Raw genomic sequence first — 27881 nt, 5'->3', positions numbered from 1 at the left:
TCAGATAATGCGTATGACAATTTATTGGTGTACATTCTGTTAATAAATAGTGAACAGAATGAAACACAGCCCTCATTTACCTTGCAGATCTTAAACTGTTCTTTACATAACACAAGTATAAGGTAAGGAGACAACAGTTTCTTTATTTTAGACTCTATTTGGGTTAAATGAAAGTACTGCATTAAACATGCTGGTTGCCATGATGACTTAACATGCTTGGCTTATTGCAGACACCTTAATTATTCTTTCTTATTATTTCAGTAATCTCAAATTTGAATTCTTAATTCATTTTCAGACAAACTATGGATAATCCGAACAAATTTAAAGACGATGACTCCCAAGACGAAAGGAGGTACAGTATTCAGATTTTACTGATCTTTGTTGCAAATTGTGCATGAAAATATGTAATTGTGTGTATATATATATATATATATATATTGTGCCAACTTTAAAATGAGTCTTAAGAAAATTAAATTTTCATCACGTAATTTCTACCACAGAATAATTTTAAACACAATACATAATTTAAAATGTGGTGGTGACATTTGTTGGTTTGAAAAATTAAAGATCAGATATATAAAAAAAAATGTATGATGCTTATACAGTATGTCCAATGTTAGACTCTTAATAGATAAAAATGTACATTTAAATAATCTAATAAGTGATCTAAACGATCTAAATAATGTCTCTGTTTCTCTCATTTTTATTATAAAGCTTGTCTTCAGACTCACAAACCCATGGAGCATTCCACAATCACTTCATTGAGTCTGTTCAGCCTTTGATTGAGTTGATTGACTCTCTGAGGTTGATCGGCATTGAAAATGATATAGATCTACCATCCATTGCAGTGGTGGGAGATCAGAGTTCTGGAAAGAGTTCTGTTTTGGAGGCTCTCTCTGGGGTGGCTTTACCTCGAGGAAGTGGTAAGACTCTGAAACTACTTCACCACCTTGTAACTAAATGAGAATGACCAGAATAATTTATTGCAGTGGTATTGCGATATGTTATTGCCATGCCCCCTATTAAAATAAAACTAATTTACATTTGTTTATTTAGCAGATTGTTTTGTCCAAATTTTGTCATAATTTTCCCACCCTTGTGTCATTGTGTCAGTAATTAATAGAACACAAAATGAGATGGAGTATAACAAAATGAGCATAGCATTCAATGCTAGAATGAGACAAGTAAGTGAGCATGGCTACATCATAAATACTACTACTTCATAAATATTTTTTGCCCCCACAGTCACAGCATGAAAATACTTTAAATATTTAAAATATTTGTATAATATATTAATATAATGCCTATTAATATAACATATTTTATATTAAAAATCTTTATATTAACTCAATTTTCTATAAATGAAATAGAATGAATGACTGTCTGTGTCTCCCAGTGGTTTATATTATGGACAGTATAGCATTAAGTGATTAATTTACAACAAAAGAAAACAATGCTTTAATCTTCAAAATATATTTTTTTCCTTGTGCTACATAATGAAATTGGACGAGTTCAGTGCCAATTAATTTTCCACAAATTGGAATGTATGCAGAGCATTATGGATAATTGGAGGACACAAAGAATAAACTTAATGCATCCTGCAAAATAAGAGAATGAAACGGCCAACTGTTAAAATAAGAAGGATTAGGTAGTCGAGGTCTTTTTTAACTAAATAATACAATTATAGAATTGTTTCACATTAAATTATACAGATTTTTTATTCTGTTTGTTAGTTTTGTCTCAAATTAGTTCTGTAAAATGCATTTAGCCTATTTCCTACACTCACACACTTTTTCTTTCCCAATGGGACTGAATTTTTTTTTTATAAACAGACACACACACACACACACGCACACAATAATTCTAAAATTAAATTAAAATAAAATGACAAATTAAATACATGTCTGTTTGTAGATTAAACGTTTTTACACCAAAGGGTTTAAATTTGAAAAAGAAGTCCACATTTCAGGCAGAAGGAACACAATGGCTCGTTCCCTATCTGTCAGTCACTTTAACGTTGTGTTGATGTACTGACACTAGGGGTCCCCATGGAAAATGTCACAACAATCTTAACCAAGTAACAAGGTTTTAGCAGTGCAGATGTCAGTAAGCTACTGCATGCCCGATAACAAGTGCACTCACAACATTGTAACCTTCCCAACACCCCACGCAAGTAGCATCGTTCCTCGTACCACGGGGGGGTGTTAAGGACTGTATTTACAGTAGGAATAGGTTGCTTCAGCTGTTTCTTGACCTTCTTTGAAAAAAAAAAAAGTACAGCTGAGTAGACCGGAAGTTAGCACAGGGGAAGAATTTCTTTCTGTGTGCAGTCTCTGAGGTAAGTTCTACCTGAAAAGGGAGGAGCTCTACAAACACAGTGACTGGTGGCAGAGCAGTGCCTAGGGGAAGACACAGGTTTACCATCATGGAAACTGTACCGTGGAAAATACATCATATGGGATTACAAACAGGGAATCACTACATATGGAGCACCTAGCCCAAGAACACAGGCATACTTCACAAGTACTTGGCCTGGTGTCGAATTCCTCTTTCAAATTTGACTGCCGACGGCTCGGGGAACTCATGCAGGCAAAAGTACTGCATGTCATCACTTGTGTACATGCAAAACAATTTACCTGTTCATACCTAATAGCACAGTGGACGATTATGAAATCTTGCAATGGTTTTGGGTGTAGCCAGCCTGCTGCTCTACAGATGTCTGTTAGAGAGGCACTGTTTGCTAGAGCCTAAGAGGATGCAACACTTCTCGTGGAGTATGCTTACACTCCTAAGGGGCACGGCATGCCTTGTGAGTGGTATGTCAAGGCATGGCATTCACAATTCATCCTCCATTTGGAGACAGTCTTCCCATTCTGTTTTACCCCAAAACAGACAAAGAGCTGCTCAGAGCTTCTAAAGCTCTCCATGCAGTCCAAGTAAACATGCAGGGTACGTACTGTACACAGCAACAACAAGGCTGGGTCATCACAAGGCAGCGGTTGCAAGTTCACTACTTGGTCACTAAAAGGAGTAGTGGGAACTTTGGACCTCAGCGGCCTGAAGGTGGCCTCCGTCTACTTCTTGACTGGCAAGAACTGCGAGGCAAAGTCCTCACCAGTGTTGCAGAATAGGCCACTTTGCAAGATGGGGGCATCAAGAAAATGGACCTTGTTGGCGTCAGCAAGGTTGAGCCAGAGATGGCGCTCACCTTAGTGGACGTGCCTTGACGTTCATCACGTAGAATGCAGTTCCTGCATCAACCCCAGCTTAGAACTACCTGGCAGTGAAAGGTATCTTCCATGACTTTGTAAGCGCTTAATGCACCTACGGGAAGAAAGGCAAGGTGCGGCTGTGAGTCGCGTTCCAAGCCTAGATACCAACCATTCAGCCGCGAAAGCTCGGGACAGGGTGAAGGATTCCATTCCAGTCTAATGTTCACAGCTGCCCAGGCAAGCATTGCTGCCGACTTTGCGTCGCTCTCAGACCGAGCTACCCCACCCGAGGGTAGGATTCCAGCCAAGTCCTCAGTATTGGAAGGCATCAGCCTAAAGACGAACCTCCTAACTCATCTAGGAACTTTAACGGGTGCACCGAACATGACGAAGAAGGGGAGGTCCGTGGGGATTTATCCAGCGGAAATGCTCCTATTGTTGCCCTCATTGTACATGGCAGAAGGACCAGGATTGGAAGCAACTAAAGTGACTTCTTCTCGAAACAGAAAAGAGAGTTGCGACTGCAACGTTGCCATAGTTTGCCACTCTTTCAGATTGCTGAAATGCTCAAGGGAAACTCTCTCTGCACTTATTTGTGTGAGGCGTGGAGAGAGACCACTAAACTGAGCTGTAACACCATCAAACTTCATCACAGGTGATTGGAATGAGGTCAAGTAATAAAATGGAATTGCACAGCTCCGAACAGCAAATGTGTTGAGTGTATGCACACAATCTCCTTTTATACCTGTATGTCCGAAGAAGTGGTGCATGTAAATTCCACTTGACATTTCTCATTGTTTGTCAGAGGTGTTTGGATCTCCCAAATGTAACCCCTAGTGTTAGTACATTGACACAACATTAAAGAGACTAACAGATATCCCATTTGTGCAAGGGAAAGGTAATATGGATGTTCTTCATGGAATCTTAATTGTATGCCATAAAGAACCTTTATTTTTAAGAGCGTACTTCACTGTCTAGTGCAGTGGTTTTCAAACCGTTCCTGGCACTGCATGAAAAGTGGGATTTTCGACCCCATAAACGCCTGTATACTCCTGGAAATCTCCCTAATTTTCGTCAGTTTTCGACAATTTAGAGGCAGTGAACGTCGCGTTCGTCTGTGCCACAAATTGTCGTAAACGAACCATGACGTAGGTGGAGAGCCCCCCGCTGAGAGACCGCGCGGAGGTGTGACGCCTCTAATTTGCATATGAATAGCAGCGAAACCAGAGAGTCAACGGCCAGACTTGAATTTACTCTCTCACTATTGGCTGAAGCCACTACATTTAAAAAAGAAAAATCCCTCGTGATTGGTTGGCAGATCACTGCAAACCAATCATTATTGGTCCCCCTGGCTCATTATAAATGTAAACCCCAATAATAATAATAAATATATAATTTATGTTGTAATAATTTGTTTCATAATAATGTTATTGTGCTATGAAGTATTCATACCATCAAGGAATATATGGGCAAATTATACGGACCGTGCCGTTTATTCAAACAAGGGGCTTCATTTATAAGCATACAGCTGTTCATTCAAAGAAAGGGCTTAATTTATAAAACACAGCAGTTTAACTGTTACTCAAAGAAAGAGCTTTATTGTTAAACACACAACTATGTACAGTGCAGCAGTAATGTCTCGTAATATAATGTAAAGTTCGTCGAGCTCCAGGCTGCGAGAGCGCGGTGGCCGCACAATCCATCCAGACACCCCGTCAACAAAGCCGTCTTCCTCGTCAAACATGAGTTCAATGGTCGCGGACTTCCAAACGTCCACCTCATCCAGCACACTCTCGCTTCCAGCAACTGTAATACAATCCATAAAGACAATAAGCAACCTGAAAAATACTCACATTGACAAAAAACGGATCTAATATAATAAATCTTACCCTTTTTCTTCTTGATCGACTCCGAGCTAAACTTCGCAGTTTCAGGTTGTTTGTATCTGAAGCTCCGGCGTGTCGATTAATAATACGTCTTACAGGCAGCTGGAAAACAATTACATGAGACTGGTATTAATAAAAACAGTCACGGTAAAATTAAACAAGGAATGAGAAACACATTAGAAGTTACTTACACACAATTTCGTCATGATCAGCGGTTAAATCTGGACTCGCGGAAATCGCTCCAAGCGGATAAGAGCTCACGGCTTCGTTATGAGGCGAGGATAGTCTGTGTAAACAAAATGTGCAGTTTTAAGCTCGGATCTATTAACGCATCCATTTCCTTATACAGCTGAATAAAAGCATATTCTTTATATCGTAACGTTACATTACCCATGCTGTGGTTCATAGCGACTGCAGTTTGCCTCAGAGTTATGAAGACGAAGACAGCCTCCTGAAAATGAGTCCAAAAAGTTCGTCGCGTCCATGCAGAGATTGAGTTGAAGACGGTGTCCTGTCATTGTTGATCACGAAAAAGGAAAGCAGCAAAAAACATAAAAAAATAGTTTAAAGCTCGTCTTCTACGCGTCATGGCCATGACCTCGACCTCGCACCCCATTGGACTAGGGCTCTGATATGGAACGCGCCCGGGGCCAAATCTCTTTATACGAAACGCGTGACTTATGATCGTTTCAACCTTCAACACGCCCTGTTTTCCGCTTCACGCACAGTTTTAACATGTTAAGAAGACACATTTGAACGTGTTTCTTAACGCGCACATTCTGTACATGTCGAAGTGTAATATTTTTTTTTAAAGCAGACTTACCTTTAGATGTAGCCTAGGCTACATACATATTAATATAAGATATTAATTAATTGCTTAACTGACTACTGTGCTAGAGTAAAGTAGCCTAATGTTACAATGTATATTAAGTAAATGCTTAATATTATACAATTATTATAATTTATCTATATGGGTTATTGTTTGTTTTTTAAAGTTAGGCTATATATAATTTCTAAAAGTATAGGCTAATTTACACAGCACATATTTATAACTGAAAACACACACCACTTTATTCACTTTCACATAATAATGTTTTTGTAATTTGGTGTTTAGTTTGTTGTATAGTTTGTTTATACTGTTCTGTCTCTGTTTTGTTTCCAGGAACATCTGATGAGTGCTATAATAAAATGACTTCATTATATTTAAAATATGTTTTGATATTAATTTTATTTATATTATTAATATTTTATTTACCCATAAACATGTCTTTAGGAAGCCATAAGTTATAGAGACAAGAATAACTTTTGCCATTTAAATGCCACATTCATTTACTGAGGACCCATACAGCCAATGATCATGTGTGAAAACACATACATAAATTGATCACTTAGAAATCAAAACTAAGGTTTGAGAAAGAAAGAATATGCATTCAACAAAATATATTGTTTCATAGCAGCTTCAGTAACAAGTTCAAAACAAATTCTGCTGTAAACCGGCTCTAACAAGCCAATATAGTGTCAATATTCAGCTCAAGTGACTTCAGTGTTGATTCAGTTCAGTTGATTTCAGTTCAACTGTAAATTCCTCAGTTGTGCATTGTGTGTAGTTACATATATGCAAAAACAACATTTTTGGAAATAGTTAAAATAGTTTTGCACAAAGTGTTGCTTTTGCAAGAGATGTCTGATGTTTTGTGTGTAGAGTTACAAGAAATGGAGCCATATTTTCAGAAATTGTGTGTAAGCAATTAGATAAAACTGTAAATGAATCCAGTTTATTTTAGTTCAGGACTCATAGTCCAGGTGTTAGTAATCTGTGCTTAATCTTTGTTCCAGGCAACAATTTTTTAACTCACGATTAAATATAGATTAAGGCCTACTCTTGGCATAATTTAAACCCTGTCCAGGAAACCACCTCTTGAAAATCTGCATTGATAATTCATAAAATGTGGTGTGAGCTCAATTTAAAGGACAATTACAGAAAAACACAATCTGACTTAACTATAAACACACAAACTTGTACTTTTCACATTTATGATTAATAGCCATTTAAAAAATCATTCACAGTGCAGGGTGGAAAAATTAATGTTGGTATGTAAACTATGCTTTACTTGATTTATTTGTGTGCTTTGGTTCATTGTCTTGTTGCATCACATAACCTCTCTAAAGGTTGAAGACATGAACTGCTGTCCTGTATTTTTTTATTTTTTTTACATAACATTGGTTATTGCTAATGACATACAGAGTAATTAATCTACACTGTGAGCCCGGACAAGTTGAATCTACTTAAAAAATTGGAGCAAACTGGTTGCCCTAAAAATTTAGTAATGTGTACTAAAACGAGTACATTTAACTTAAATTTAAGTTAACATTTTAACTTAAACTTTAAACTTGTTTTAGTCAAAAAAATTCAGAACCTAGATAAAACTCCCCCTGCTGCTACTCTGATTTGCATTTGTGTAGCTCACAGCATGTTCATTTACATGATAAAGCCTCCCCTAGAATTAAGGGGAGGGGGGGTCATGGGGGGACAACTGCCAAGCAAGGCCCACGTCAATTTCCGACAATTTACGGCAGTTTTCAGTGTTGCCTGCAAATTGCCGTGCACAGTCGTAAACCTGAAGTTTCACGGCAATCTACAGTGTCACATACTGACGAAAATCCCACTTTTCATGCAGTGTGGAGCACCCACAACACTCCACATTTTGCGTATCTCTCTAACCTGGCACACCCATTTCCGGTCTTGATGTCTCTACTAAAGAGCTGATGAGTTGAATCAGTTGTGAATGGGTGTGAAAACCACTGGTCTGCTGTATGAATGTGATATGGTTATTTTGTCATTGTATGAAGTATGCATGAAGTGTATGCATAAATTTGAGGTGCACTTCTTGTTGAAATATTAAGTGTAAGCAAACTATTTATAGTACAAATTGGCATAGAAAAGAGCACAAGTACACCAATTTGGACACACCTTATGTGTCAGCTGTGTTACTGGGTGTCACTTTCCTATGACATGTTTTGTGACGTGGTACATTTGTACATTTATTCTTTTTTTAAGGTATTGTCACTCGCTGTCCTCTTGAGTTGAAATTGCGGAAGCTCCAAAAAGGACCATGGTCAGGGACTATTTCTTACCGTGGTCAAAAAGACGCCTTTTATGACCCATTAAATGTGGATAACCTTGTTAGAAAAGGTGAGTATGAACGAAAATATCCCAAAGCGATCTCATAAGAAAACAACTATTTTATGTTGTGGTGATTTTGTATACATTTGTACAGTGTGATACAATATTCCACCTGTGTCAAACATGGTTGTGCAAATTCAAGATTTGGTTCCCTTTTGATTAATAGTATGCAATAAATTAGCCATGCTCAACGGTACAGCTGTGCTGAATTGAAATTTGTATTGGAAGGGAGGATTTATTGATTATCAACTCAAAGAAATTCAACAATTTACACTACTGTAAATTTACTAAAGTTTTGTCTCATATGCTAACCAAGGCTGCATTTGTTTGATAAAAGTACAGTAAAACAGTAATATTGTGACATAGTATTTACATTTAAAATAACATTTCTATTTTAATATATTTTAAGATGTAATATATTCCTTTAATGGCAAAGCTGAACTTCCAGCTGCCATTACTCCAGTCTTCAGTCACATGATCATTCAGAAATGCTGTTCTTTTGAACTTTCTATTCATCCTGAAAAAAATATCCAGCAGCAAAAACAATTTACAACATTGATAATAAGAATTATTAATATTTGAATAACAATAATAATTCAGCTCCAAATCAGTGTCACGGTGCAGGCAAGGGAAGAGTAGTAGAGGATCTAAATTGCAGCATGTATTGTTTATTTAGTCTAAGAAGGCAATCTAGAAGGCAGTAAACAACCTAACAGCTTCATTAACACTAAGACAATACCGGACAGTGAGCAGAACTAAACTGTAGTGATGTTACGAATTACACTGAAGATCTAATGCATGCATCGAGTACAGCTGTGCAATTTATGATGAAGCTTCATCTGCATCCAAAATCACATACTTCCATACTATTTAGTAGGTTAAAAACAGTATGTGAAAAATAAGTATGTCCGAATTCACAGAACTCATAAGAGTACCCAGATGATCTACTACTTATGTTGAGATTCTGAAATATGCATGGACCCTTTGGGAGAGTTTGACTTGAAGTGACTTTGACTTCTGCAGATTAGAATGAATTCTGAAGGATCACATGGCACTGAAGACTGGAGTAATGATGCTTAAAATTCAGCTTGCAATTACATGAATAAATTACATTTTATTCAAATACATAAGTTAAGCATTAAAAAAATCTTAATTATTAAACATTTTGACCGGTAGTTCTAATAAGGCATTGATTTCATAAGGTATGGATTTTCACCAGTATACCAAAACTATACTCCTGTGTGTTTATTGAAAACCTTTCATGTGTCTTCAACAGCTCAAAATGAGCTTGCTGGAAATACAGTTGGAATATGTGATGAACTCATCACTTTGGAGATTTCCTCTCCTGATGTGTGTGACCTCACTCTGATTGATCTACCTGGTATAACCCGTGTACCTGTACATGATCAACCTGAGGATATTGGAGATCAGGTGAGTATGTAGTGTGAAAAACAAGAGTCTTCTCTGACAGATCCTTTAAGTCCCATTATCTGTAAACCCGAAGAATAAAAAGGGATTTTTGACATATTGCCTTTTTGACATATCATATTCAGCTCCAGATTGATGAAAATCCCAGATGAGCACTTGTTTTTCATGCTTTATGTATTCTATTTGTAGCTGACTGCTCCAAAATGAGCATATTTAGTGTTTTAATCCATCTGATTTAATGCCCACTTCTCACTATGCAACCTTTTTTCCCACAAAACATTTTTTCATGTCAGGGTGTGGTACAAAGGAAAAGGAACGAGGACTGAAATGCAAGAGGATTTACTAAACAAACAAAAAAAATAAAATAAACAACAAAAAAAAACACACATGAAGGGAAAAAACCAAACTAGAATTACTGTAATGGTAACCCATAATGGGCACCAAATAAAATAGTGTGGCCAAATTAAACAGAGGCAGAGTGACTACAAGAGGTTTAAATTATAAATAAATGTTTATTTAAACATGAAAAGTAGGAATAACCCAACCCCAAAAAATAAAACATTACTAGAAAATAACAAATAAACTAGAAAAATAAGTATTCAATAAACATCCAAATTAGAATCAAAACAATAATGCAAAATACAATATTTTCAAAAATTAAGTTCCTCAAAGAAAACCAAAAAAAGAAATCAACAAAATAGAAAATGCCTGCAGCCCTCAGGCCACACTCTCCACTGCAGCAACCAACACAAAGGGCACACCGATTACAGGAAGGGGCTCTAAGGGGGCTCTAGGAGGACCTCTACTGGCAATCTTCTGGCACTGTGGACAAGTTCTACAAAACTCTGACACCTCTTTATTAATATTTGGCCAAAAAAAAAAGACTGCTAATTCAAGCTGATGTCTTTTGCCTTCCTAAATGGCCGGCCCAGGGTATGGAATGGCCCAACTCAAGCACAATATCCTTCAACTTCTGGGGAACCACAATCCAAGCATCTATTCCCTTCCCCTTATACAGCACGCCATCTTTAATAAACATCAGACTGCCTGAACTACCTGATGTAGGGTCATCATCTTGTACTTCTTCCTGAGCCTACCTATATAGGGGACCAATCACTGAATCCTCTTGCTGCAACAACCCAATCCCCTGGGACATCTACTGGGACTATATCCTGTTCTACAAGAGGTTCATCACTCTGTGCCACTGCAAAACTGAGTTTCTCTCGTCTCTTTTGCCTTTTAGGTTTCCTAGACTTACCTGGCTGAGATTCCAACTCTGCCCCAAAATAAGGTAACATACTAAGGGACTGAATATCTGCATTTGGTTTCTGAGCTCGAGCCTGGGTCAGAGCTACACTACATTCCTTACTACTGCAGTCATTGCCATCCGTGAGCAAGTCTACTAAAACAGGCAAGTCTCGACCTAAAATCATTGGATATGGCAAACCATCCACTACACCTACCTCCAACAAATAAGCCTGCCACTGTATATATTAACCAGGACATAATTCCGCCACAGCTCCAGCAGGTTCCTCCACCTCTGCTTGTACCGCTCACACTTTTTTAGGAGCCATTATGGACTGACACTTTTGCCTGCAGTGGAGAGTAGTAAAAAAAAAAACTGCAATCGGGGGGGGGGGGGGGGGGGGGGATCTCTGGACGCTGGTCAGTGGCTGGAGCCATCTCTGGACCCTGGTCAGTGGCTGAAGCTATCTCTGGGCGGTGGTCAGTGGCTGGAGTCATCAGGGCCAGGTGCCTGGGCGGCGCCTCTGGGCTTGGGACCCCCGGACCTGGAACCACCGGACTTGGGGACATTGGACTCTCGGAGATAGAGGAGCCCTTTCCTCTCCTCCTTCGTTTGCGCCGGTGAGTCAAAGGTTTAACAATAGCTGCATCTGAGGAAGCGGCAGCCTCATTGACAACCCTCCCGCCTGCCGAGCGACCAGGTTCACAAATGTCCCAAAATCCAGGTGATCTAGTCCTCTTATATACCATGCGTCGATGGGCTCATCAAGTGCATAATTGAAAAGGCCCTTAAGAGCCACGTCATTGAGCCCCAGCCCCTAAAGTTCAGGGCAAATTGTTTAGGATCCGCCCCTGTTGGGGGAGTAAACTCAATGCCCTGAACCATAGAATGCGCTCAAAATGAGGGCAGGTGTCCATTGTTGTTGGTGGCAGAGATGAGCCCTTCCTCTGCTGAGTCCTCAGCATTGCTGGATAGTTATGTCAGGGTGTGGTACAAAGGAAAAGGAACAATGATTTATTAAACAACAAATATAAAACAAACAAAAACACCCACGAAGGGGAAAACCAAACTAGATTTACCATAAACACCAGGAGCATTAAACATGAAACACGACAGGGAGCACACAACAACGATCCAGCCATGGAATGCAGATACAAGGGGATTATAAAGGGCACAACCAAGGCAGGAAATTAGGGAGAACAGGTGGGGTAAATTAACCAATTAGCAGATAACAAGATGGGCGGGGTTGACAAGAGACCAGAGACATGACGGCTGCGTCCGAAACCTGTAAAATGCTGCCTTCGGAGGACACATTTCAAAGCAGGAAGGCACCAAGGCACGTTCGAATCTAATGTTAGCTTCACTTCCTGTCTCCTGAGATACCTTCATCAGAATCAGAATCAGAATCAGAATCAGAATCAGAGAGAGCTTTATTGCCAAGTGTGCTTGCACACACAAGGAATTGTTCTTGGTGCTGAAGCTTTCAGTGCACATATACAATACAAACACAACAAGAACATAGTAATACAAATTCTGAGAATAAAAATATGAAAATAGCATAAAAAAATATTAGGTCACAGTTACGTTTAGTCAGAATAAACAATTACAGATTATAAACATATTTACAGTATGTGAGTAGTATGAATAAATATAAATATCTCCTGAGTTTAGAAGACATTGCACTAAACAGTGGGAGTATTGCACTTACAGGCATATGTCTTGGGGGGATTAAAACTGTTCAAGAGGGAAATGGCCTGTGGGAAGAAACTGTTCCTGTGCCTAGATGTTCTAGTGGCCAGTGATCGGAGTCACCGTCCTGATGGTAACAATTCAAACAGGAGGTGTCCAGGGTGAGTGGAGTCTGTGATGATTTTCCCTGCTCTCTTCCTCACTCTGGAAGAGTACAGGTTCTGGAGGGTTGGCAGGGAGGCTCCAATAATCCTTTCTGCAGTCCGGATTGTGTGTTGTAGTCTCCTAATGTCAGATTTGGTAGCTGAACCAAACCAGACAGTGATGGAAGTGCATACAACAGACTCAATGACAGCCGAGTAGAACTGAATCAGCAGCTCCTGTGGGAGGTTGAACTTCCTCAGCTGACGAAGGAAGTACAGTCTCTGCTGGGCCTTTTTCACAATGTGAGTCAATGTGATTGTCCCACTTCAGGTCCTGAGAGATGGTAGTGCCCAGGAACCTGAATGACTCCACTGCTTCCACAGTGCTGTTCATGATGGTGAGCGGGGGGAGAGCTGGGCTGTTCCTCCTGAAGTCCACTATCATCTCCACCGTTTTGTGCATGTTGAGCTCAAGGTTGTTATAACTGCTCCAGACAGCCAGCTGTTCAACCTCCAGTCTGTAAGCAGACTCGTCACCGTTTTGGATGAGGCCGATGACAGTGGTGTCGTCTGCAAATTTCAGGAGCTTCACAGAGGAGTCTTTAGAAGTGCAGTTATTGGTGTACAGGGAGAAGAGCAGTGGGGAGAGAACACACCCCTGGGGGGCGCCAGTGCTGGTAGTGAGAGTCCTGGATGTCAGTTTCCCCAGTATCACGAGCTGTTGTCGGTCTGTCAGGAAGCCGGAGATCCACTGACAGATTGAGGATGGCATGGAGAGCTGGGTCAGTTTAGCTGAGAGAAGATCAGGCATGATTGTATTGAAGGCCGAACTGAAGTCCACAAATAAGATCCTTGCATAAGTCCCAGGTCTGTCGAGATGTTGCAGGATATAATGCAGTCCCATGTTGACTGCATCATCCACAGACCTGTTTGCTCTGTAGGCAAATTGAAGAGGATCCAGCAAGGGTCCAGTGGTGTCCTTCAGGTGGGCCAGAACCAGTCTTTCAAACGACTTCATGACCACAGACGTGAGAGCGACAGGTCTGTAGTCATTAATTCCAGTGATTTGGGGGTTTTTGGGGACGGGAATGATAGTGGAGCGTTTGAAGCAACAGGGGCCAGGGACTGGGGCCAGTTGGTCAGCGCAGGGTTTCAAACAGGCAGATGAGATGCCGTCTGGGCCTGAAGCTTTCCTAGTCTTCTGTTTTTTGAAGACTCTGGTTACATCCTCCGTTGGATGGCAGGGGGGGGGGTGCAGGAGGTGATGGGGGACGTGTGAAGTGCAGATCAGAGTGGGTGTGTGGTGTGAGACTGGGCTTTTCAAACCTGCAATATAATGCTTCTTTTAGCAACTCTGATCTCCTTTGTCAGTCTGTTTCTGGCCTGGTTATCCAAGACTTTATCCCTACTTCTGTAAGCTTCCTCTTTGGCATGAAGGAGCTGTTTGAGTTTCCCAGTAAACCATGGTTTATCATTAGTGAATGATAAGAATGTCCTGGTAGGAATGCATGTATCCTCACAGAAACTGATGTATGATGTTACAGTATCTGTGAGCTCATCCAGATCAGTGGTAGCAGCTTCAAAAACAGTCCAATCAGTGCAATCGAAGCAGGCTTGTAAGTCCAGCTCAGCTTCATCAGTCCATATTTTTACAGTCCTTATTACAGGTTTAGCTGATTTCAGTTTCTGCCTGTAGGTCGGTATAAGATGAACCACACAGTGATCAGAGAGCCCCAAAGCTACCTGTGGGACGGAGTGATATGCATTCTTTATTGTTGTGTAACAGTGGTCCAGTATATTACTGTCTCTGGTGGGACATGTAACGTGCTGTCTGTATTTTGGCAGTTCACGGGAGAGATTTACTCTGTTAAAATCCCCAAGATTGATTAAGGGCGTTTTCACACCTACCTTGTTTGGTCCGGATTTTCGGACTTTTCAGTTTGGTCCGAATCAAAATGGCAGGTGTGAAACCTCCCCCGTACCACGGTCCGGACCAAACAGACGAAATTTGGTCCGACGAAAAGAGGTAGTCTCAGTCCGGATCAAACTGAACAAAGGTTCGGTTCGTTTCTAGTGTGAAAGCATTTTCTGTATGGTTCGGACTTTCAGACCATTTGCAGGAAGTTCCTGTTTATGTTTAAATATTATAACGTTATTTTTAAATTCAATCTAGGCTACATTGATTATGAAAAGTGAAAATATGCGCAATATGTCAGCAGACAGAAAGTCAGAAATAATTTTGAACGAAATTTTGTATGATTTTGCTTAGAAAGCATTTCTTTAATGGGAATTTCGTTTTGTATAAATTGTATCTTAATTTTAATCAACGTTTAATCAGATAATTGCCTGGATTTAATAAATAAGAAGCAAATAGTCTATAGCAGACAATAATCACGGGAGCGATCACATGCTTTACACATGAACTGGAGCGGGTCTCAAATAAACCGAAACTCAGCAGGCTACTTGCCTCACAAACATGAGAAATATGTGTATATAAATCTTGAAATGTCCACTTTTAAACGTAACGAATAAAAAAATAGTCAAGCAATGCGCACTGTTCAATAGTGGCAACGATATGCGTCCGTTCATCCAACTTGTCAAAGACGCTGACGTCAGACGCACGTCCGTTTACAAACCAATCAATGTCCAGATGCCGCCCACACAGATGATGACGAGTGGACGCAAGTGCGTCATGTAAAGTTCTTTAGTCCGCTCACATAATTGCAATGTGAAACCAAACCAAAACTAACCGAATATATAAAAAGTATCAAAACATGAACTTCGGTTCGGACCTTGGTGCGGACTTTCAGGTGTGAAAACGCCCTTCAAGAGAGTCTGGGTACCTTTGTTCAGTTTCAGCTATTTGTTCAGCCAGCTGTTGTAGTGCCGCGCTCACACACGCGTCTGGAGGAATGTAAACATTCACGAGAATGAACGGGGAAAACTCCCGCGGCGAGTAGAAAGGTTTACAGTTTATGAAGTGCGCCTCTAGATTAGGAGAGCACATCTTCTTCAGCGTTGTTACATCTGAACACCAACTTTCGTTAATGTAGAAACACAATCCACCATCTCTCGTTTTCCCTGTTAGTTCCGCGATGCGATCCTCTCAGAACAGCTGGAAGCCTGGCAGATATAGTGCGTTGTCCGATATGGCTTCACTCAGCCAGGTTTCAGTGAAGCACAGTGCAGCAGAGTTGGAAAAATCCTTGTTAACGTGGGTGAGGAGAAGAAGTATGTCCGTTTTGTTAGGAAGGGATCGGAGATTCGCAAGATGAATACTAGGGAGTGCAGTGAGGAGGCCGCGCGCAGGATGTCCAGTGGTTCCAAACCCTGGTCCTGGAGTACCCACCGACACTGCACATTTTGAATGTCTCTCTTAACTACCACACCCATATGAGTTCTTGGAGTCTTTGCGGGTACTCCAGGTACATGGATTAGTCAGTTATCTGGATGCTGGAAACAGCTTCACAAAGTCTTTTCAACTACACAGTGGGCTATATTTCTGTGTTGCAAACATAAAAAAAATAATGAAAGTATTGGGATAAAAGTTTATAGTCCGGATATAGACTTGATCAAAATGAGTTATTGACCTTTGAAACTAATGCTACGCTTCAAATAAAGATTGTATTGTTACATTATTACATTACAAGTGACTGTTAATGTATCACTGAATCATTCATTCAAGAGATTTGTTCAAAAACTCTGGACGAAATAAGTAATTAATTAATTAAAAAAAAGTATAGACTCATTTATAATATTTTAGGCATTTATAAATAGTCTCACTTATAACATTAAATAGAATATTGTGTCAGGACATCAAGAAAATAACATTATTTGGTTGGTTTGTCTACTGTTTTTTTTTTTTTTTTTTAATTAAGCTTAAGTGAATATAGGGCTATAATATATATGGCATCTGACTAATACTAATAGTACTGTTTCTAATATTAAACTGTACAGTCTTACAGACTAGGATGAAGTCTTTATGTACATTAACACCCACTATGGTTTCAGACAACACTAAAAATGACTGTTCCCTCAAATAGTGCTCTTTTTAAGGGTATGGGGGCGATTTCGGACACAGCCCAGGACCAGGGTTTGGAACCACCTAAAAAGACAACATATACTGCACATTTGTGGTCTGATCTAATGATTTATTATATCCCATGAACAATTCACTGGAATGCATGAAGAATCTCTCGTTTTTCTCCCCAAATCCTCACGTCTTTGTTTTCACATGGATGCTTTAAAATGTATTGTCTCCCCTTTTCACCTCTTATCCCTATTTGCAGTGCTTACAGGAATGTTTCTAAAGTAGGTACATACAATATTTGTTATCTGACAAAATAACAGAAATCACTTTGAAATATTATCACATTTTATTTATTTATTTTTTGCTTCTGAAATAATCAAGCATTTGGGGTTCTTTATGGTCTGTTGTAGCTTTTACATTTTTAAATTTCCTTTAATATTCGATGGTTGAAGAGTGAGTAGAATAATGTCATCTCATGAATAAAATTCCATCTGGGCTACATTATTAATTACAGTTTAATGGCAGTTACTCCCATAATTCGCACAAAGTGTAATGGAGCGTAGGAAAAAGGTGGATATTATGGAAGTATAATGGGTTCCATGAGTTTTTCATGTTGACTTTAACATTCTCTTCTCCCTAATCAAAGAACATTTCTTTTTTCATTTTTAGATCAAAAACTTAATACTGAAATACATTGGCAAAAGTGAAACCATCATTTTAGTTGTTGTACCCTGCAATGTTGACATAGCAACAACAGAAGCACTAAGAATGGCACAAGATGTAGATCCAGAGGGATACAGAACTCTTGGTTTGCCAACTTTATTTTATTTTTATATTATATTTCTTCACGACTTGTAGCATTATGAGTCATGCTTATCCTTTATCTCTTTTTTTGTTGAATGCATGGAGTAGCAATTCTCACAAAACCAGACCTCATTGACAAAGGAGCAGAGAGTGATGTTTTGAACATTGTCCAGGGAAAAGTCGTTCCTCTCAGCAAGGGCTACATTATTGTGCGCTGTCGTGGTCAGAGTGACATTAATAGCAAAATCCCTCTTGCTGAAGCCATGGACATAGAAATGGAATTCTTTAGGAACCACCGTTACTTCAGGTAATTAAAACTTAAAGTACTTTAACTGAAAATCAATTAATGGCTTATTATAAGAACTTTATTAATATTATTTTCTTTATTGACAGTTCTCTACTGAATGATGGTAAAGCATCTACTCAGTGCCTGGCAAAAAAATTGAGCAAAGAGCTGGTTGATAATATTAAGGCAAGTACTACATGATGACGCTTTTAAAGTGGAAATGAAGCAGTCAGTAAAGTTAACATTTATTAAATGGATTTCCACTCCAAACAAAAATGATATAACAAACAAGATACATGTAACCATTTAAAAGAAAAAAAGATGTTACCTATAACAAAACAACTTTTTTTGTGGCTGAAGCACGTGTTTAAACACAACGGCAACAATGTCATTGGCCAACAGTCCGTGATGTCACTACCGGTGCAACTGTGAGTATAAAAGGGAACCTGTATCAGACGTCATCAACTTCTTTTTCTGAAACAAAAGTGGATTCAGACATGCCCTAAGTGCACTTGCATTGTGCGCTTTAGAGCATGTGCTCAGATCATTTAAACAGGACCCTTAATCTTTAAGTGTTTAACAGTCAGTACACTACGAGTTATGCCAGTGACTGACGGAATGGGTGTTTCACTTAGAAACCAATCGACTTCGAGATCTACAAAACGAGCCAATGGCATGACAATGCCATGGGTCTGCAGAATTTGCATGTGGGTATATAAGGAGCTGTGCAAGCACTCTCGCATTATGTTTCTGCTTCGGAGCCGAGTGTTTACTTGCCTTTCCTGAGCTTTTCTACTCTTCAAGACGAGCATCTTTCCAGAGGGTCTCGCCTGTGTGTTTCTGGGTTCTGACGGGCATGATCGCGGTCTTGTGTGCTTGGGCCTTGTGCATGCTGAGAGAGCACTCATGGATGACTCATGTTCCCACTGTGGGAACATGACCATTGCAGTGTTGCGATCGAAACTCCATGACCTTCATCTAGGAGTCCCCTCTACCACACCCCAATCTATCTCCTCCACGAGAGGGGATACTTTGGCTGGTGGTCCGTGTGATCTGAGGGTCACGGTGTGGAACAATCCGATGAATCTTCCTCGGTCTACACCCCCCTCTAGCTCGTTTGCACGATCAGGCTTGGCTATGCGATTCAGTTTGCACGGTCTCCTCCCCAAAATACAGAGTCCGCTATACCATATAGTGGGTTGCAATGCCCCTGTCATGCATGCGGAGATCGATACCCTACTGGTGAAGAGTGCGGTCGAGACTGTCCCTCCAGCTGAGATGAAGTACAGCTTCTACAGCCCCTACTTCATTGTACCACCTGCGGCTGGATACCCCAGAATGCTCCATATGCAGCCCATACTTGGGACATATGTGTATTCTTAAGCCCTCCCTGCGGGCAGGCATTGTGTTGCATACTTCCAAGTAGGATATGCTTCCCAGTGTACCTTGGTATTGGCGTTGAGCCTAGCTCCTCATTCATGCTAATCTCACAGCCGGGAACTCAGGTCAGTGCAGGATGCTGGAAGACAGCCGTTGTGGAGAGATTAGATTGGGACCCCCATTCCGTCAGTCACTGACATAGCTCGTAGTGTACTGACTGAAAGGGAACGTCTCAGTTACGTATGTAACCCTCGTTCCCTGAAGGAAGGGAACGAAGACGTTACGTCCCCATGCCACAACTGCTGGTACAACTGGGGCGCTCAGCATCGGCTCCTCAGCAGGTAACATAATGTGAGAGTGCATGCACAGCTCTTTATATACCCATGAGGTGGGTCAGAGTTGCGCTATGCAAATTCCGCAGACCCATGGCATTTTCATGCCATGTGCTCATTTTGTAGAACTCGAAGGCGTTTGGCTTCTAAGCAAAACCCCCATCCCATTCCCCCATTCTCCAATCAGTCATTGACGTAACGTTTCTGTTCCCTTCCTTCAGGGAACGAGGGTTACATACGTAACCGGGACGTTCCCTCGCCTGTCACTTATGACCTAGGGGAGTTAAGCACTCTTAAGTTCAAGTACTTGATTCTGTCACTCTCAAAGAAACATACGAGAACTGAACAACCATGAGTGCATTGCTAAGAGTGCCTTCAACTCCCTCGAGAGCCAAACGTGCTCATGCAAACGCTAACTACTCTCCATCAAGACAGAACAGGAAAGACAAAGATCCTTACCTGTCTCTGTAGATAGTTTCGCGAAGGCATTCTTCCCAGCACATTCCAGCCTCCTCGACCAGTTGAAGGCATTCCACCCAAATGCACGTCCCACATCTGTAGAGAATAGGGATGACATGAACAGAGCTTTTCATTGAGAAATTCTCACAATAAGCACATTGTTTTCTCGAGAACTAAACGATTCCGATTCTGCTAATCAATTTCCGATTCTTATCGATTCCTAATTTTGATTCCAATAAGGTAAAAAAACACTTGGATATTCACATTTATTCTGAGTATTATTGAAAAAAACATTTAATTGTGGCTGAATAACAATGAACAAAAATGAACAGGCTAAAGAACACTTACACTAGAAACTTTTGCCTATGGTTTAAAAATACCACAGCAAAAACAACTATAGCAAAAAAAACACATACAATAGTTTTGCATTATACAAAGACAATACAGGACAAATGAACTCAAACAAACTGACGGCTTAAATACATTAAATACATGTTGCCCATTATATTTTGGTACTTCACTATCTCCTTGTAGCAGATCTTTGTTTATGTGTGTGATGGAGGAATTCCTGCCACTGTTTTTAACTCCTTTACACATTTCATAAGCTCTTCACGAGTTCTTCTCAGCTGGTCAAAATACCATAATATCCATGAACACACCCTAAAAATCCATGTCTCCATGTAACAAACAAAATGTTACGTATATTCATTCAAATATGTTTTCTTATTGACGCAGAAATCACTACCACACTTGACTGAGCAGATTAATACTAAAGTATTCAGTGTGCGAGAAGAGCTAAAAAAGTACAATCAAGGTCCACCTCTGGAAGAAGAAAAGATGGGACCTTTTCTCAGTGAGGTAAGAACTCTGTGAATAAAGCAAATTCAACCGTATCTATCCTTAAATAATGTTATGCCATTTTATTTATTTTGATTGAAAAATTATTGATTGATTGATATTTCCTATATAGATAATAATAGAGTTCAGCGATGAAATAAATGAACTGAGTAGAACAGGACATTCAAAAGAGAAAAACATTCATGCACTTCTACGTCCAGTGTTCAAGAAATGGGACATCTACCTAAGAAGCACTGAAGTATCATGTGAGTCAAGATATGTTAAAACCACTGGTTACTTTTGAGGACTGTACCTAGGTCCCTAAACCTGACTTTCTTTTATCATTATTACAAATGTAGTCAATGCAAGAGTGAAGGAAATGATAGACAAGTATAATGAGATGCATCGTGGCAGAGAATTGCTTACGTTCAATGACTTCAGTGAATTTGAACATGTCATCAAAGAACATGTGGCAGCTCTTCAAGAGCCAGCTATGAAAACACTGAAGGATGTACGAGGTGAGCATTTTCAAATTTTATAGTGAATCGTTTTTAGCAATAAACATTTTTTTTTTTTTTTTTTAACTTTAAACATTTAATTTTCAGAGATTGTTCAAAATAAGTTCAGGGAAGTATGCAATTTGTCTTTTGTTCAGTACCCTTCACTGAGCCACAATGTCTCTGTAAGTAAAACTCTTTTTATCGTATTATTATTAAACTCATATTACTATTATTTTTATTATTATTATTATAATTATATTTAATATATTGTTATACTCCTCAGAAAATGATTAATGACATTCAGTTAAAACAAGAGGCCAAAGTGGAGAAACGAATCAAGGAGTTTATTAATATGGAGAAACTGGTCTTCACTCAGGACAGGGTGTTACAAAAGAAACTCGATGACTCTGACATAAATCAGATGACTGGGATAGAACGTTATGAGAACCTCCGTGAGGATGATGACACAATTTTAAATTCCAAAGGTTGTGCACTTTTGGATACGAGAAATCTAGTTCCAGACAAACTGGCTCTGTATTATGAGGTGGGTACCAAAATCGCTGAGCCATTTTAATTTTTCCTGATGATATGCTACTTGCGTATTTTATTAGTTTTATGCATCCATCAGATCATCACTGTCTATCAGACATTACCACCTGGAGGAATAAAGGTGAATTGCAATTATTGAGACCTCAGAAGTACAATTATTGTTGCGCAGAAATAATTATACCGTCACTATTACATACCTCAGGTCGCTAGTGACTCTGGTAACACTTTATAACAACTACACGCTATGAAGCATTAGTTAAGCATAAAATAGTTAATTCATCATAATAGACATTAATAGGCGGTTTATAAATACTGCAATAAATGCTTTATTCTTAATTTATAAACATGTCTATAATTTGTTAAATAATTGTATTTTCATACTTTATAAATGATCAATTTATCATTTCTAAATGAAGTATTACATTATTTATAAACCAGTTACTTAGGAGTTGTCAGTGGTTCATCAGATCATTTAGAAAATGTAAGTAAAGGATTAATAAACTATTTAAATGTACATTTATACATCTTATTATTTAGACATAAAGTAATAGTTACTTAATTGATTTATTAACATGTATTTCCACTGTAATTCATGATTAATTCAGGTAGTTTTAAAACATTTAGTAATTGTCAGTTAACTATTTCTGTGAGCTCATCTAAATGAATAAAGTCCCGGGTCGGTAAAGAACCAAGGTATGCATTTAGGGGTTAAAGGTGAAGTGTGTTTCTTCTGTGCCACAAATGTCTCCAAACAAAAAATGAAAACAGCCAAATGATCTGGCACTGGTCAACCACAACTTCCTAAAATGATCGTTTTGTCAGTGTTGCTGTATCGCGTTGGTTGGGACACCAAACAAACAGTTATTTATATCATCACAGAGTGTTTACATGTTTCAGGGGACCTAAAATGGTTTACTTACAGTATAATTAAATAAAGGTTCTAAATAAAGGTTATTTGTTGGTATTATGAATAAACCTTTCATCCGTAAAACCTTTTCATTTTGCAAAGGCTTTTTGTGGTGGAAAATGTTTTTGGACTAAGAAAAAAGCCAAAAGGTTCTTTGGGAAACCAGATGTATTGGGTTAGTGCATTGGCACAAGAGGTTCACAAAAGTGGCAATCAAGTAATGCATGTCCTATCTCCATATAGATCGTCTATCAACGCTTTACAGACTATGTGCCCATGCTTATAATTCTGTTCATGCTGAAAGATACAGCGAAGACATTGCGGCATCAAATGCTAGAATTGAGGAACGGGGCAGATGTGGTCAAACTGCTGAAGGAAGACTCAGAGCAAGGACGCCGGAGAGCTGATCTAAAGAAACGTCTGGAACGCCTCACACAAGCTCAAAAACTGATAAGCTACCGACTCTGAGACATTTTTATCAAACATAAGGAATATCCATAAATTAAGCATTAGAAATTGACCACTGGATATTCTATAATTGAATAATTTATCTGATTTCAGTTTAGAAATTCTACCTGCAGCAAATACAAGACACATGTTTCAAATCCCCATTAGATTTGTTGAATAGAAATTGTACAGTACAGTAAATGTTGGCTCAAGTCATCACATTGCACTTACATATCTAAACTGACATAAAGTCCATAATTTCTGTCAAATCTATACTTTATAATTTATACGACCAGTGTTCCTGTATATCAAACAGTAGCCTATCCTTAGTTCAATTCTCAGGGAGTGCATTAACTGATAAGATGCATACTCAAATCTGCCAAATGCATAGAACTTGTTTTTAAATTTAAATGTAATTAATTGTTGTTAAATTTTCACTCATTTGTTTCACTGATTGTTTAGATTATCAAAGTTTAAACATGTAATAATTCAAATTAATAATGCATTTTTATGTCTTAAGATTGAAGATTTGGGTGTGGGGCTTTATATAATAAAATATATAAAAAGAAAAGGTTTCAGAGCCAGAGTCTGAAGGGCAGCAGCAACAGGATTGGGAAAGGCCTTTCTGAATCCTGTTCACTTCTCTCCTCTCTCAAAAACTTCCTGTCTGCCCCCATTGTCTCTGATTAAGAAAATAAATAAAACAAAACTTTAAAAAACTAGGAAGAATAAATGAATGCATGGTATAAGGTTTTCCAAGAATTAATGTTGCTTTTACATTACAAGCACCCATACACAGCCTTTAAATACATTTGTATAGCAACTTTATATTTTATGTATATATGATAATCATAAAATGTATGGCTTAGTTGTGTAATGAATAAATGCTTATGCACATGCTCATTCTATATGAATCTTCTTTATTTCTAGAATGGAATTTGACTGTGATACTGAATCTGTCATGCAAAAAAAAAAAAAAAAATCAGACAATAAGTATTCCATCATACAAATGAAAGCATGTTATTGTCAAATATGTTTTTTTTTTTTTTTCAGTAGATTTAAAGGTGTTAAAACTTGGACCTTCAAAGGTATTTTATGTAAAATCTGTTTTGTTCTAATGCTCTCTGATTGCAGGAAAAACTGACTTTGTTTCTCTTCAGAAATTCCAAGAGATGAAAGAACTTGTTTGATTTTCTGTTCCCATGCATTATAAGTGTGTTCTGGGTGTTTTTCGCTTTTTTTGCTTGCAAATAGATCCTTTTCTCACCTTGTTTGAACCAGCTGTGACAGAAGAACAGACCCAAAACATGGATCGAGCAAAAGTAAGTGTGGCGAGCAGCGAGGCTGAGGGACCGTGAGAACGGGACGAGGCCGCGGTCATTATTATGATGATGAGCGCCAGCTGCGTGCCGCATTGGCCTCGTGTCTCACGGAGGAGTGACGGGAGTATAAAGGAGGAGCGACGACAGTGAAGGACGAGAGAGGGCCAGGCCTGGACTTTAATTTGTATTTTGTTTACGTTTTGTTTATGTATGTGCGCGGCAGTCGTCCGTGAGGGGCTGCCGCTTTTACTTTCATTTTGTGTTCATTTATTTTATTAAAAGTTTGTTGTTTATTGTTCGCCGGTTCCCGCCTCCTTCTTCCCCGAACCTACATACCTCGTTACACTGGTGCCGAAACCCGGGAGGAAGGAGAGACATGCTGTCGAAGAGCCCTCGCTGCTGAGGGGGATCGCGGTGCTGAGGAGGTCGGGCAGCGCGGATGAGTGAAGACCGCGAGGAGCTGCTCGAGGCGGTGGTGCTGGAGCGAGTAAAGATCCGGTGGGACGGAGAGCTCGCTGCCATGCCCCTGGGTCGAGGTGGGGTGGCTGCCGTCCTAGAGGGAGCGGAGGAGTTGCCGGCGTTTGCCGTGGGCCGGAGCCTGCATCCGTCCGCCATGTTGGGGAGGAGCAGGGAGCGCGCGGGACTCGCTGCCGGCTGCCCTCGACAGGAGGAGCCACCGCCGGCCGCCAGGGGGCGGAGGAGGATCGAGCCATCCACCGAGCGTCCAGTGCCATCGCATGGCACCGCGAGGAAGAGCCTCTCGGCGGGCTGAAGACCGAGCGGCAGTGTGTCAGGGAACCGGACTAATTTTTCTTTCTTTCTTTCTTTTTTCTCCTCTCTCTAGTCTCTGCCGCTCCTCGTGCTCCCGGCTCCGTTCTCTCACCTCTCTGTCCTTACCCCCAGGTGCCACGGCCGCCGTGATCGTGATCGGCCGCCGTGATCGGAGCTCAAACGTGCTGCATAACACAAGAATGAACCTCATTGGTTCTTGCAGAAGCTCAAACGTGCTGAGTAACACAAGAATGAACCTCATTGGTTTCTTGCAGAAGCTCAAACGTGCTGAGTAACACAAGACTGAACCTCATTGGTTCTTGCGGAAGCTCAAACGTGCAGCATAACACAAGAATGAACCTCATTGGTTCTTGCAGAAGCTCAAACGTGCAGCATAACACAAGAATGAACCTCATTGGTTCTTGCAGAAGCTCAAACGTGCTGCATAACACGAGAATGAACCTCATTGGTTCTTGCAGAAGCTCAAACGTGCTGCATAACACGAGAATGAACCTTATTGGTTCTTGCAGAAGCTCAAACGTGCTGCGTAACATGAGAATGAACCTTATTGGTTCTTGCAGAAGCTCAAACGTGCTGCGTAACATGAGAATGAACCTCATTGGTTCTTTCAGAAACTCAAACGTGCTGCGTAACACGAGAATGAACCTTATTGGTTCTTGCAGAAGCTCAAACGTGCTGCGTAACATGAAAATGAACCTCATTGGTTCTTTCAGAAACTCAAACGTGCTGCGTAACACGAGAATGAACCTTATTGGTTCTTGCAGAAGCTCAAACGTGCTGCGTAACATGAAAATGAACCTCATTGGTTCTTTCAGAAACTCAAACGTGCTGCGTAACATGAGAATGAACCTCAATGGTTCTTTCAGAAACTCAAACGTGCTGCGTAACATGAGAATGAACCTCATTGGTTCTTTCAGAAACTCAAACGTGCTGCGTAACACGAGAATGAACCTTATTGGTTCTTGCAGAAGCTCAAACGTGCTGCGTAACATGAGAATGAACCTTATTGGTTCTTGCAGAAGTTCAAACGTGCTGCGTAACATGAGAATGAACCTCATTGGTTCTTTCAGAAACTCAAACGTGCTGCGTAACATGAGAATGAACCTCATTGGTTCTTTCAGAAACTCAAACGTGCTGCGTAACACGAGAATGAACCTTATTGGTTCTTGCAGAAGCTCAAACGTGCTGCGTAACACAAGAAGGAACCTCATTGGTTCTTTCAGAAGCTCAAAGTTGCTGTGAAACACAAGAATGAACATCATTGGTTCTTTTTAAGAAGCTCAAACGTGCTGCATAACACAAAATAAATCTAATTGGTTCTTTCAGAAGCTCAAACATGCTGAATAACACAAGAATGAACCTCATTGGTTCTTGCAGGGGCTCAAACGTGCTGGGTAACACAAGAATGAACCTCATTGGTTCTTGCAGAGGCTCAAACGTGCTGCGTAACACGAGATTGAACTTCATTGGTTCTTGCAGAGGCTCAAACATGCTGAATAACATGAGAATGAACTTCATTGGTTCTTGCAGAAGTTCAAACGTGCTGCGTAACACTCGTGAATGAACCTCATTGGTTCTCACTGAAGTTCAAACGTGCTGAGTAACACGAGAATGAACCTCATTGGTTCTTGCTGAAGCTCAAACGTGCTGCGTAACACGATAATGAACCTCATTGGTTCTTGCTGAAGCTCAAACGTGCTGCGTAATAAAAGAATGAACCTCATTGGTTCTTTCAGAAGCTCAAACGTGCTGCGTAACACGCGAATGAACCTCATTGGTTCTTGCAGAAGCTCAAACGTGCAGCATAACACAAGAATGAACCTCATTGGTTCTTGCAGAAGCTCAAACGTGCAGCAGAACACAAGAATGAACCTCATTGGTTCTTGCAGAAGCTCAAATGTGCTGCGCAACACGAGAATGAACCTCATTGGTTCTTGCAGAAGCTCAAACGTGCTGAATAACACAAGAATGAACCTCATTGGTTCTCGCGGATCAAATGAACATGCCTGAGTTTCCGTTTACCATACTGTTGTGTGCGTGTTGATGAATTTTGTGCAATTAAAAGACTTTTAATTTTTATGGCTATTTAGTAATGGGCAAAACCCTAGAATTGAATGTAAAGTAATCAATTTTAACTATAAAAATTGTTATAAAACTATAACTGCAAATAATACTTTGTTAAAACACAGTCACTCGTAATATTATGCCAGATATGTAGAAAATGGCTCCTGTATTGTTTCTTGTGTAGTCACATTCAGAAATGATTAGCATATATTTAAAATTTATAATGGTGAAATTTGACAAAAATAAATAAATCATAAATTAATTTGAGTCACTGATATTACTTTCTGTCGTGTAACATTTCCAGTGAGACATTTTGACTGAATTAACTCAGACTAAAAATGTATCTTTTTAAACATTTATTAAAGATCAAAATGATTATGTATG

General features: G+C 39.7%; 1 protein-coding gene across 1 annotated transcript; it reads left to right on the top strand.

Moving 5' to 3' along the window:
- Positions 1 to 330: 330 nt before the first annotated feature.
- mxf (myxovirus (influenza virus) resistance F) lies at positions 331 to 23340 on the top strand (the record flags this gene model as incomplete). The annotated part of the gene is made up of 13 exons (XM_079823269.1): positions 331 to 352; positions 726 to 923; positions 8157 to 8291; positions 9559 to 9713; positions 17488 to 17626; positions 17731 to 17929; positions 18016 to 18094; positions 20815 to 20937; positions 21050 to 21182; positions 21276 to 21434; positions 21522 to 21598; positions 21700 to 21960; positions 23116 to 23340. 13 exons carry the CDS (start codon positions 331 to 333, stop codon positions 23338 to 23340), a joined length of 1905 nt encoding a protein of 634 aa, XP_079679395.1.
- Positions 23341 to 27881: the final 4541 nt, after the last annotated feature.

This window comes from Gobio gobio, assembly GCF_949357685.1.
Source record: "Gobio gobio genome assembly, chromosome: 8".
Classification (NCBI taxonomy): Eukaryota; Metazoa; Chordata; class Actinopteri; order Cypriniformes; family Gobionidae; genus Gobio; species Gobio gobio.
This window is presented reverse-complemented; position numbering and strand designations above follow the sequence as displayed.